This window comes from Hippocampus comes, unplaced genomic scaffold (genome assembly GCF_001891065.2).
Source record: "Hippocampus comes isolate QL1 unplaced genomic scaffold, H_comes_QL1_v1.1 scaffold276, whole genome shotgun sequence".
Lineage (NCBI taxonomy): Eukaryota > Metazoa > Chordata > Actinopteri > Syngnathiformes > Syngnathidae > Hippocampus > Hippocampus comes.
Window position 1 is genome coordinate 953,688 of NW_017805074.1, and position 13,689 is coordinate 967,376.

The following is a 13,689-nucleotide window of genomic DNA, read 5'->3' on the forward strand; positions in this document are numbered from 1 at the left end:
CATTTGTCATCGGATTTTGTGTTAATCACTTCTCTATTCCCCCAAAATAACATTTTTAACAAGTTTCTCAAACTACCCGGCATGCTGGAAGACTGGAAATGAAACATCTTTCTTTCCCAGCATGTTGGCGATCAGAGCTTTTGGAGGATGAAAAGAAAAGATCAATTCTTCGACTGAGATGTGGCTTTTCCTCATTTAGTAGTCAGAGCTTTGACTCGAGTCCTCATTAGTGTGCTCATGCACACGCTGCATTCACGCCGTCACGCAAAGACATCAGACACATACACGACATGAAAAGCGTCCCGGAATCAGCTGCAGTTGCAAACTGACACAAGTGATTTAAACCAGTCATTCGTCTGCCATTTCCAATGTGGCCTAATTACCGGTACTGACATTCGCAACCTCTTTCTGTGGTGCTCGAAGGGATGTTTTGTTCTCAACCAACATTTCATAACTAGGAGCAAGAACACTGACTCAGTAAGTTTGCACACTTTCTCGGGTCATTATACATTTCTGGCTTTTAACTAAATGTCAGCTGTTACGTCCGGCACAAAGAGCAATTTTTCAATTGCATGTGTTTGTTTTTGATGCGACAGTGCTCTTGGGCTAGATCACAGTTGTTTACGCCACCGCTCTGTCCTGGGTTAAGTCGTTTGTTTAAATCTGTGGGTTAATATTCAAGCGCAGACCTGATAAGAATTGATTCACATTCAGTCAATTGTCCATTTGGGAGAATTAGAATTTAACTTATACAGCTAACGAAAACCATCACCATATTACATCTGGGTAATGGTGAAAAAAATGACTCTGCAACAGTTACAGTATTTATATCGTCTAACATTCACAAAAGCTAGCTGAATTGTAAATAAAACGCTATTTGCAATAAATTGTCATCATACAGCTGCCCACAGACGATAGCACTTCAGCATAGGCATGCATCATATGTGTGTGTGCATGTGTATGTGTGTGTGTGGGTGTTGATGATGCTGTTGTCATACATGGCTAATCAGGTGAAACAATGGAGGCCTGGAGCAGAGAGTATATGAATAGAATCTGGTCTTGGATGGTATGTTTAAAAAAGTATGCCGCATAGGGTTCGATTATGGAGTTTGCATGTTCTCACCGTGCTTGCGTGGGTTTCCTCCGGGTACTCCGGTTTCCTCCCACATTCCAAAAACATGCGTGACAGGTTGACGGAACACTCTAAAATGTCTCGAGGTGTGAGTGAGAGCACGGATGTTTTTTTTTCGTCACTGTGTTCCCTGCGATTGGCTGGCAACTGGTTCAGGGTGTCCACCGCCTACTGCCCAAAGACGGCTGGGATAAGCTCGAGTACGCCCCGCGACCCTTATGAGGATAAGCGGATCAGAAAATGGATGGATGGATGGAAAACTTTCCTTTTAGAAATCCGAGCCATCAGTGGGCAGGTATTGAGAGACATACAACACAGCCAGCTTTCTTAACCGGCTGGATTGATTGTTACTGAAACGGGTGCACGTGGGCACTTTATTATGTCCTCTGACTGTACACTAGGTGGCAATGATGCTATAAAAATACTGTTGAGATGAAATAGGCTGTTCAGAAAATACAGTGTTTGGCTACACTCTGGCCTTGTTATTTTTGCCTTGAAGACTTTATGCGTATTTTGAGAAATGTTTTACTTTCAGGGGCTTGTTTGCAACGTGAAGGACACAGCAGTTAAATTTGGCTAAGATGCAAACGCAAAACTTGTCTTTGCTGACAAGGTATAGGAAAAATAGGTTCACTGGTTTTCCCCACGGGGAGTATTTGTCGCATCGTAAGCGCCAAAAGAACACACCAGAAGTCCAAGTTGGTTGTCATTGAATATTTTATTTGCAAATGAAAGAGTAATAACTCATAAGTCGTAAAAATATACATTTTTAAAATTGTGATATTTACATGGATTGTTTTGTCATCAATCAAACAAAGAATTCAGCACGGTGACTCAAAACCGAACAACTGCAGAAAAGAAACGGATGATCGCCAAAGGAAACAAAAGTGTCTTGCATGTACCCTTAAGTACCGCTGGAGCAAGCGTGTCTGCTCCTGACGCTTTTGCTATGTCGTCAAGGAGAAACAGCCCACCGCACACATCCCACACAGACCCATGATGAGTGTAGCACACACAAAAGTGCAAAGTACATGGATGCAAATGAAAAAGATGAAAATAAGACCAAAAAAATAAAGCTTCGTAAATTTTATATTTACAATTGTAGATTTTTTTTTTCAATTCCTTACCCAAATACAGGTATGATACATCAAAGCAAAGCATTCTCATTCCTTTGCTCAGTTTCGTATGACATGCAGGTCCCTTCACATCCCTTTTCCAGGGTGACTTCAGCACCGTCCGTCATTTTGGGGGAAAACGCGTCACATTCCGAGGCCCAAATGTCTGAGCATCATTTCGCTCTGCCCTCAAGTCGGAAATAAAACAAACATTAAAAACGTGGTTATCACACGACACAGGTTAACCTAACACTTGAGTGTTGATGATGAGACAATACACATACAGTGTCGATGAAATACTGTTCTAAAAGACGATACACTCTGTGTGTGTGGTCTTGATTCCATGACTGAGATTGTGAAAATCTGTTGAAAGAAAGCGCCGCACATGAGAGGATGAAATCGGGGATCTGCCACCTGAGTCAAAGCGCTTGGAGGAGTTTGAACGGCTGGAAGGCTCGCATCCTTTCTTCCTCCTCCGCCGTTGCCGCTGCTATTGTTTCATCGATGGCGGAGGGGAATTTCAATGTCGAGAGCTTTGGCTCGATATCAATCGTGTTTGGAGCTCCTCCTGATTCCCAGCGCTACAGTGCTCTGACAGAATCTTATGACAAGCAACGGCTTGGAGAATCCGCCACTGTTGAAATGCAACAGATGTCTCTGCTAGTGCCTGTGTGTTGCTGTTACTGTGGCTATGTTTATCTGCGTCACTACTTCTATTAGTTCATACTAATAGTGCCCAACATCCAATCCATCGAGCTGACTCTGAAGGAACAGAAATGTGTGTGAGCACCTGCGTGCTTGTGGAAATGCAGCTACAGAGACAAAAATATCTGGACACACACAGAAAGCTACAGAAAAGCTGGAGCAGTCAGAACCGCATCCAGTCTTCTGGTAAAGGCTTTACAACTTTACACTAGATCCATATTATGTCGAAGAATTTATCGAGGTGTTCATTCGTCCAGACCAGGGACCTTTTTTTTGATCACTGGGCTTTCCTCAAAGTGTTCCCACAGAGGTGGAGGCATCGAATTGTATGTTCAAGAATCGTAAATCTGCATTCCAGAAAACTGGGAAATTCTGACCTCAAGTGTATTGGGACACTGCTGGAATTCCACTCAAGTAATCTGATTCCAATCCCGTTCCAATTCCCTTGGACTATATTAGTCTGTCATGTACCTGTCGGATTTTTTTTTTTTTGTTGTTGTTTATTTTCCATTGGAATATCCTTTGCAGTCTGACCTTCGGGGTTTCAAATAGGCTATTTCCGACTTCCCAGCAACTTGGAAGGCATCTTCAGAATTCCACGAATCTACTTTGTAAGAAGCGTAGCCCAACCTTACAGTTTAATCGCTCAAGAGGTAGGCTCCGTCCCAAGACTTTTGTCCACATGCATAACTACTTAATATAGTATTTGCATGTACATAGAATATTATTGTGTGTGCGCACCCCGCGGCCAAGTGTAAAAGCATGAAGCCCACTGATGAATTATGTACACACTTGTCTCAACACACCCCTCCCCCACAAGCGTAAATATGGCTGCCGCTTGGAAGGCAAGCTTCAATTGACTTCAGTCCAAATGAAAATACTGACAGTCTGCATTCAGGTGATCGTAAATTAACGGCTACTTTGCCCGTCTCGATCCCCTCTCGTTCGCCGAATGGCGAACTTTAGAGTGTGTGTGGGCGTGGCCCGAGGGCTTAGACTGAAATAACATGCACGCACCCTCACCGTCCACACTAACACTCATATTCACATGCACACATACACACGCAAGCTTCCCTGGTCGGATACGAACTGCTGTCTGTAGTTTAATAGAAAAGGCATCTTTCCGCCTCCCTTGACAGGCGAGTCAGAAGGGAAGTCCCTCACGTGAAGTCAAAGTACATGTTTGGTTCCCCCACGGATCTCAAGAATTTGAATATCAATTTCCAACTTCACTTCTGTTTGACCAGGAACATCCAAAATAAGGCCAACTCTCATGACCGCCACCGAAGCTTAACAAGTAACAAATCACTTGTTAAGTGAAACCTTCAAAGTGGAATGACGCAACAATTTTCCATGATCAAAAGCAGGTACTACACTGAATTTCTTGTATTGTGCCTCATAAACACACGTGGTAATATTAGATTGTCTTAATCTTGGAGGGTGCAGTACGATGCTCCACAGTCTAAACCTGTTGTAGCGGTGCATGTTTTTACTGACTTGACTTCAGTTTTCCCTTGGATGTAATTTGAAAAGTGTGTGTGTGTGTGTGTGTGTGTGTGTGTGTGTGTGTGTGTGTGCATGGAACATACACATCCCAGTTGGGAATATGTGTGAGCACCACCACCCGCCTCTTGGCAATTACTGGCAATGGTTGCTGTTCCGTGAAAAATCTGTACTACCATGAAGGCCCGAACTCTGGCGGAAAAAAAACAAAACAAAAAAAACGCTGGGGACCACTGATTTAGAACACAAAACAACATGTTTTGAATTCACCTTTGGGTTTTCCGTTTGACTTTTACCTGCAGAGGAAGCAAATCTCCCATCATGTACCCTAATTTATCAAAGCAAATGACATCATGTGCATATATCTATCCGTATGTACAATACAAAACAATACTGATTACATCATGTACAGTACATTGCCCATGGCATGATATTGCTTTCTCAATAATCGATACTTTGAACTGCTCTGAAGTGCCCCATTTTGGAAAGCCTCATTTTTTTTTTTCCTCCCCCGGGGAGACTTATTGAAGTAGCATCGATATTTATCGCGAAAGACCTTCTGAGTCGGTGTGGTGAAGATAAGGACAAAGAAAGAAAGTGTGAAAAGGAATAAGGGATTGCAAAGGCACACTGATAGAAAATCTACTTGCTCTATTTTAAGATACGTTCAATCAAACTGCACCGGGTCTGTGACGATGTGACAAAAGGCGCATTGGCTGATACCAAAGCGGACCAAGAACACACCAGAGCCCGCTGAGTCAGCCAGACAGCCATTGACTGCCACCCCATTATTATGGATCCATTGAGAGTCCTGACACTTATTTCGATGCATTTTCTTTTACAACTGAAATGAGTCTTCCCACTCCTTTTATTCGGCCTAATTGACCCTTCTCACGATGATGTCTAAAAGCTTCGGCCTTGTCTCTTCTTTGGGTTATCTTCACTAATTCACCACATTATATAATGAGACAAGTAAGGTGCGGACAGACTGAGGGAAGCAGACAAGAGCGGAGGCTGCAAGAAGCTGACAGAGGCAAACGAGAGGACTGGTTTGCTAATGAGCCGAACAACAGAGTGGCATCTCTCTTCCTGGCATTGCGTCTGATGCTTCTCCGAAAAGTAGCTCTTTGAACATGAAAAAAAACCCAACAACTGCTGAGTACCGTAATTTTTTTTTCGTAAACATTTATCTTGGGGGGATTACGTAGTCTCGAGTGCTGAAGCTCACAATGTCTCGTCAAGACCGTCTTTTTCTTGATTTAATGAGTCGTACGTGTTGTTTATTACGTACACCAACCATACGAAGCAACGCGCTCGGTTGCTGTGGTTCTCCTGCCTGGTCTGCCTCTCATAACATCTCCCAACTTCTCAGATGGTGCGTTTTCGTGCTTTCAGCAATGCGTCTGTGACTTAGGATCGAATCATTTCTGTGAAACGGTGCCGTCATACTGCACGATGTGACTACGATCGTAAATAATAGAACACTTTAAAGCTCACTTCAGCTTTGTTATTCATTAATTTTATGTCGCAGTACAAGACTGAAAACAGGTAATTTTGGTTTTTTTTTCTCCTTCTCCTCTTGGTCAGGTTTAGATCAGGGGATGCCATTAATATTTGTCAACAGTGGACTTGAGGGTCTTTTTGTGATTAAGTGCTGTATAAATACATCGGACTTGACTCAACTCAAGTGAATATCACACCAGGAAGAGAGAACACAAACAACTCCACTTCGGGATACGTCTATGAGCTGATTAATTCAGTACCTCTCTGGGAGCGAAAACAATGTCATCGGTCCTCATCATCCATCACACATTCATGGTGACACATTTTGGTTTCATTTCTTAAATGCAGCATGTGTACAAACAAAGAAAAAAACAATACGTCTCATTAGGGATTGGTGGCAAATACTGTATTATACTTGACTTCAGCTATTGATGCTTATACGGAAAGCATGGTCCATCTATAGGCCGAGTATATGTAGTTAATAGACGTTAAGGTATTCAGTACCAGAAAAGAGGTGAATACTCCACTGTTAGTGCGATGTGAAGTTTGCCCTGCTGGTGGTAAAGCAGATGGGCTGTTCAGTCAGATGAGGGAGTCTAAGTAGCTTCGTTGTGGGTTTCTCATGAGAGAGGTTGATGTTGAACACACAATTACACACACACACACACACACACACACACACACACACTGAAATACTGCGTCTGTCCGCACGAATGGGCCCAATTGGGTCACCCCACGGGTGGCAAATGGGGTCTGTGGTTTTGGATCTGATGCTGGAAGAAGATGACATCATAATCATCCTCCTGCTGGATAAGAAAATATCTGCAGTCTCCATTTCTGTACATCCCGTATTGGGAGGGGGCTACTTCAACTTTCACCAAGTTTTGAATGCTTCACCCTATGTTCCATTACATGCCTAAAATTTAGATTAGATATATACTCAACAAGGGAGGGGGGGGGGGCTTTAAGCTTTCCGCTCACAGTGCTTCCTTCCTTGAGTCATAAGACACAAACAGTGCCTTTTCTCTGATCTTTTTGTGTGTGTTTTTTTTGTAATTCAGTAGGGGGCAAGCATTTCATATTTTCCCTTTTAAGTATGCATTCATTAGAAGTACTTGTGGACTTATAGTATTGAATTTTTAATTACATCCTTTTAACTAGTTGCATTTCTTTGTTTATGGAGGAGTCTTAGCTTTTGGGAAGTGGGTGCAAGGTTGTGGGGTATGGATGGGAGTCTGGACAGGGGTTAACTTTCAGTCCTACACAGTTTGAAAGGCCTTGGTCTGGGCGGGGACCATCAGGGTCGGGGGTGTTGGCCCAGACATATTCCTGGAGTTGAATTTGGGAGTGATGGGGGGCTCGGGGGTCTTGGACGGCACCACTGTGGTGTAAGCCGGAGGGGACTGGGGAAAGCCCAGAGGTTGTCCATTTTCCTTCAGCGCTGCAACTGCAGGTGGGCGGGGGCGGTGCCCGCGTTGGGCGCTGTTGTGCACCATCGACTGGGTCGACGAGGCACCTGAGCGTGAGCTGCCAGAGCGGGACGAAGACAGGGAATTGGGCTTCACCAGCTTTGCCTTGGGAGCCTCGGCATCCTCTCTGGACAAACACATGAAAAATATTTACTGAGGTCAAAATGTACAGTATTTCACAAATGCGAGTCCACCGACTCACAGCTTTGTAAATATTTTGTCATGGGTCAACACTGAAGAAAAAACACTTTGCTGCATTATAAAGCAAAAAGTAGTCCGCGTAGAGTTCGTGTAACAGTGTGAATTTACTGTCCTCCTCAAAATGCTACACGCACACACATTTACATTGAAACCATTGGTAACAAAAGTGAGGACAACCTAAAATAAAAAAAAAAACTGAGACCCATTAACCATTTCCTACCCCAATGTCATGTGACTTATTAGAAAGTCACAAATATGAATGGTATGTAGGAGTGTTAAATTTGGCGTTATCATTCTCACACTCCCTCAAACGGGTCATGGGAAATTCAAAATGGCATCTCTACAAAACATTCTGGGGATCTGAAAAAAAAGTTTTGCTTGACTGGTTAACATGGGGTCCCGAATTCCAGTCCTCGAGAGTCCCTATTCAGTCTGTTTTTGATATCTTCCTCCTCTAACACACCTGGTTCAAATGATCAGGATCTTTATTGGGATTCTGAAAATTTCGCGAATGAGCTGATGCTTTGAAAAAAGTGTGTGGACACAGCTTTTCTGGATTCAGTTTGACAGGCCCAAATTATGCTTTGTGAGACTGTAAAAACAACACTGCATTGAAGGGATCAATTGGAACAAGATACCCGACTATGGTGTAAAGTTTATCAGGCGCTGTCAACACATCAGCATTTGTGCGCATCGTGCGCCTCATTCAGGCAGCCGAATCGTGCTTATGAGGGATTAGTGTCGGCTTTTCCACAGAAAGTCAAAAACCTCTCGTGTAAAAAGTTGATGAAAAATATATTTCTGAAAAAAACCTGAAAAAGTAATGGCTGGGGTTTGTACCTCGCGCCCAAGTGGTCGCGGTCTGTTTGAAGCACCTTGCCACTCCTCACATGGCATACAAGTAGAAAATACTTCATCTTATCTGCATTATTTCTGAAAGCTGGCCCTCCATCTTGCAGCATTTTTTAAGGTTGCTTTAGTGAACGAGCACCTACACTGACGCAAATTACTCACAAAAAAAGTGTTAAAATTTTCTTTTTTCGTATCATTTGGTGCCCACAGGAACACACATGTGCAGCATTTCTAGATATATATTCATAAAAGCAGCAAGAGTCATTCAGTTGTTCATGCTTAACAAATACATTGGCCATTTTCTTCATCCAAAGGCTGCAAGCATTTATTTGCTATACTACAAAAGGTAAGAGAAACAAACTTTACATTTCATTTTGACCGTTTGAGGAAATGCAGTATGTCGCCAGTACTGTCATAAGAAGTCCTCCATTAAACATGTCTGGTAGAACACAGTCACAAAGAAAAGTACAAATCTGAGTGAAAAGAAGGAAGAACAAACCTTATCTCATTTGGAGTCTCCTCTTCCTCGTACTTCTTTTTCTCTTTTGTTCGGAAGACAAGCCAAATAATTAATATGACGATGAGCACACCCAGGGAAATTCCCACGACCGCGCCAGCTACCTTGCCCATATCCCTCACATCTGTGAAAACATAACAGATTCCATCAGATACATTTGCTACAGCTGCACATCTACCGCAATTTTTTGAGAATAACACACATCATTTTTGGGAGGGGAAAAAAAATCCAAAATCAAGGGGGCAGGAGGGTAGGGGGGTATTATACATAGGTTTAAAGGGGAAAAAAAATTGTGCTGATATTTATTGGTACCTCGGGGTTGTGAAAAAGGTGCACTTTGATTCCAATGTAATATCTAATGTCTACATAAAGCCGCCACTGAACGAAAAACCGGGGCAGTACTTGTCCCACATGTGTTTTCGGAGTGCGAGATCTTGTTTATATACTCTGTACCTCTGTAATTTTGATGAGTATGTTCAGTAAACTGTACTGTAATATGCCACAAGGCTGAGATTGGCTCCACAAAAACAGGTTTGGCTCCTCACCAAAAATCATGAGTGTTGCAAGAGGATTTATCCCAAAATGGGTGGGGGTGACATTAAAAGGCAATTTTCGAGGTGCATATAATATTCGAGTGTATGTTAAAATACTTCTCCGTTTTATTAGGCACTGTAAGAGAGGCACAAATTTTTTCAATGTATTTAATAATATGGTTGTTTTTTTTCAGTGGTGTAGAAGGTCACAGCATCATGCTAACTAAAAATTTAGGATATTTTGGTTGAATGAGGCAAGCAAACAATTTGAAATAATCAAACTAAACTGTCATCGGTACAATATCCAATATATTGACAACAAATCGGCCATTTTACTTTGTTGTGCACGTTTCAATTTACCACAACGGTAATCAAGCAGTTTGTGCAGAGCTACAAGACGTATCAATTTGCTTACACGTGACCCCAACCGCCCAGCCTCTCTCGAAATATATTAGTGTGCCAGTGAAACACGAGTGTTGGAGCACAGGTGGCGACCAGTAACCATCAGCACATTCCGTGCACTCCCTTGCATTGGTAGACCGGGGAAGTGTCATGGGGTGTGGAAGCAGAGAGAGGGAAATAAATGTATTTCCATCTGCAGTTTGAAACAATTGCCATCAGTCAGTCTGACAGGTGGAGGTGAGGTGAATGCCGTAATGATTTGCCAGTTGAACCCCCTCCCACCTTCCAAACACTCACGCTGCATTGTGACCTCAATGGTGCAGTTTTCCTCGCCCACATCATTGCTGGCTGTGCACCTGTAGACACCTGTACTGTCCATGGTGAGGTTCCTCAGGGTCACAAGTTCAGGGTTCTTCAGATCTGGACAGCAGAGAATGGTACATTGTGACAATCGAAATGCCCTGAGCTCAGCGCTGCATCTTAATTATTACACAGCTACACTACTCGAACATATATAAATGTGGCAAAAATTAAAAAAAAAAAAAGACCACTGGATAAATGGAGGTAGTGAAAAGTGCTGTTATGAAACCGAATCCTGATAGAAGATCTCTGGAGGCATCTTTCGTGGAGCTAAACTGTCATTCTTTCCCTTACCTATCAGTGCCAAGTTTGGCAGTTTGCCCAGACTTTTGCCTTTGTCCAGCACTCGCTCCCACTTGTAGTTGATAGGGTCAGAACCGTCGCTGGACTTGCAGCTCAGTTTGACGTCACTACCTTCCAGGAGGTCGCCATCCATCCAACATCTGGGCTTTGAGGGTTTCACTGTAAACATTGCAAATGACCGGTTTATGTCAGTGGTAAGACAAACACTATTCAGATGTAACACGACGGCGTTAACACAAATATTTGCTGTTGGTCTGAATATGTCATCACAACCTCGAATTCAATCTATCCATTTCCTAATGGCCGTAGCTTCATCCAGGTCACTGGTGAGTTGGATTTAATGTGTATGTGGAAGAAAGCCGGAGCACCCGAAGAAAACCCGTCCAAGCACAGGGAGCATGTGCAGCTTCCACACAAGAATACTCGAGCCGAGGTCTGCAATATTAAGCTGGTAATATTAATAATTAACAGAATGTCTTATTGGATCAATCAAGTATCTCTGTACATTAATTTAATTAAAATATCATTTAAAAAAAGTATAGCCAGCATACTTTTTAAGTCAAATGTAAATCCTGCTTCATTGCAAATGATAAAAACTAAAATAATTGAAGAAAACCCTGAAAACTGACTGTTCTTTATTGTGCAAACAAAATTATGATTTTTTTTCATAACTCAAAACCAACACTTTACGGTCGACACGTCTTGTACTGTTAGAAACCTGCAAAATGTGAACATGTTCCAAATAAAACTCCGACTTATTGTTCAACGACAGAGATTTAATTGCTTAAACTCTATTTATTTCCCCCACTCACACAAAACCCATAGATACATAAATACAATGGCTGAAAACAAAGTTGATTAAATATGTGGCAAACGGTTTGATTCTGTCAAGATAAAATCCATAGATGAGGAATAGATGGGCTCCGTTTGAGACCACAGAGAGTTGAAACAGAGTCTATGGAGTCTCGTTCACTGCGACTGCGAAGATGGCTGTGAATGTCATTATTTTCTTTTTTTTCCCTTCCTGCCACAGCTCAAAGGTTTCAGTTCAGCAGCTCGACAAAAAAAAACAAAAAAAACAAACACACAGAAGAGGAGTTCTGGATGCTGCTGAAATGCACACTGCCTCTCTGTCTTTAAACACACCGGACGGCTTTGCTGAGCAATGAAAAAAACCCGAAAATAGCCTGGCTTCCATCCCAGCAGCGTATTTTTAGATCAGTGGCAAGCTATTTTTAAACGGCCCTTTTCTATTTTGTCGTCGTCGCAGTGTCGGCTTTTGTGCATTTGGTTGGGGCTGGCAGTCTGCAGAGCTGCGGTGTGTTGATGAAGCTACACTGTTGTGCGGTAGCTTGAGCATGGAATCATCTTATCTGTATCTAATAGATTATTTTTTTTTCTTACATGAGACTGAAAACATTTTAAAGTGAAAGTGTGTACTCTCTGTAATCTTTTCCAAATCACTAACTATATGATGAATGTATTCAAAGAACAATCAATTTCCATAATAATTGAAGCCAATCCCATCTGATTTGGGGTGAAACATGGATTGAGGAGTAATGGAATATATGTATTCTATCTCATGTAGTATGTAATCTAATTGCAAAAAAATTTGCAACTGTAATTGAGCAATGAAAAAAACCCGAAAATAGCCTGGCTTCCATCCCAGCAGCGTATTTTTAGATCAGTGGCAAGCTATTTTTAAACGGCCCTTTTCTATTTTGTCGTCGTCGCAGTGTCGGCTTTTGTGCATTTGGTTGGGGCTGGCAGTCTGCAGAGCTGCGGTGTGTTGATGAAGCTACACTGTTGTGCGGTAGCTTGAGCATGGAATCATCTTATCTGTATCTAATAGACGATTTTTTTTTCTTACATGAGACTGAAAACAACATTTTAAAGTGAAAGTGTGTACTCTCTGTAATCTTTTCCAAATCACTATGTGATGAATGTATTCAAAGAACAATCAATTTCCAAAATAATTGAAGCCAATCCCATCTGATTTGGGGTGAAACATGGATTGAGGAGTAATGGAATATATGTATTCTATCTCATGTAGTATGTAATCTAATTGCAAAAAAATTTGCAACTGTAATTGATCATATTATTGGGAGGGAATAAGTAATTCAATTACAGCTTTTGGAAATATTTATGATGACGATTGTCGTTATATTGCCACAAAAATGCACCCAGATATAAGCCTACATTTACCATATCTTCTGGTCTATAAGCCAATATTTGTTTTCCAACGCATTGAACCCTGCGGCTTGAAATGTGACAAGGTTTATGTATGAATTTAACTAATTTTTACAACAGCCATCTATGTACAAATGTGTTTTTATGGCAAAATTTAGCTGCTGTGGCTTTTAATCAGGTGCGTTTTGCAGTCCGGAAATTACGGTCCATCCTCAATCATGTTTGCTTTTGCAAACTGGCTCATAAAAGCATACATTCACAATTCACAGGAGGCTAGTGCATAAACAACCTGCCTGGCAGCAAGCTATTATATTGAAGAGAGAAATGCAAATGTCTGTTTCTCTCAAAATCGAAAGCGTCACCACGAAAGCTGAGGGCAATTTGTAAAAATGGAGGCACTAACTCACTGAAATGTTTTTATGGAAGAGAGATGAGAGGGAGAGGATTAACAGGCTGTTCTATTAGAAAACCAATAACCGCGGGCCGAACTAATATCCCATGATGTTTTCATAAATCGCCTGCTTTTCCGTCACTGAGATGATCTCAGTCTTCCCGCCGGACTTTGCGCCTGGCTTGAATGGTCGGGCCGCTACCCCCCCTTTTGCCATTCGTCCTTCAGAATTGTTTAGCTATGAGCAGGCAACGATGAACATTTCCACTGAGCTCGCTCGAAAGCTTGTTGCATAAACCAGGAAAACAAAAAGAATGAAAAGTAGAGGGATGAAATGGACAATGATGAATTCACTGAGGATTGAGAGGCCAAAACAAGCTCCCCCAGACATAATTTGTGTAAATAACTTTCCTAAGAAGCTTATACGGGGGTTTAAGGGGAGACAGTTGTAATTATAGACTTTCACCTCAAAAGGACACACATGCATTTCGTTACATTTGTCGAGAATCAAAC

At 42.0% G+C, this 13,689-nt stretch overlaps 1 protein-coding gene across 1 annotated transcript in view; it reads right to left on the bottom strand.

Annotated features, from left to right (window-relative positions):
* Positions 1–1,831: 1,831 nt before the first annotated feature.
* Positions 1,832–13,689, bottom strand: part of clmpb (CXADR like membrane protein b) — a 71,846-nt gene continuing 59,988 nt past the window's right edge. Inside the window, exons 4-7 of the mRNA XM_019864978.1 lie at positions 10,587–10,754; positions 10,230–10,352; positions 8,980–9,121; positions 1,832–7,554 (exon numbers count right to left, since the gene is read on the bottom strand). Coding sequence (XP_019720537.1) covers positions 7,218–7,554; positions 8,980–9,121; positions 10,230–10,352; positions 10,587–10,754 — 770 coding nt within the window. The 3' untranslated portion in view covers positions 1,832–7,217. The remainder of the gene's footprint in view (positions 7,555–8,979; positions 9,122–10,229; positions 10,353–10,586; positions 10,755–13,689) is intronic.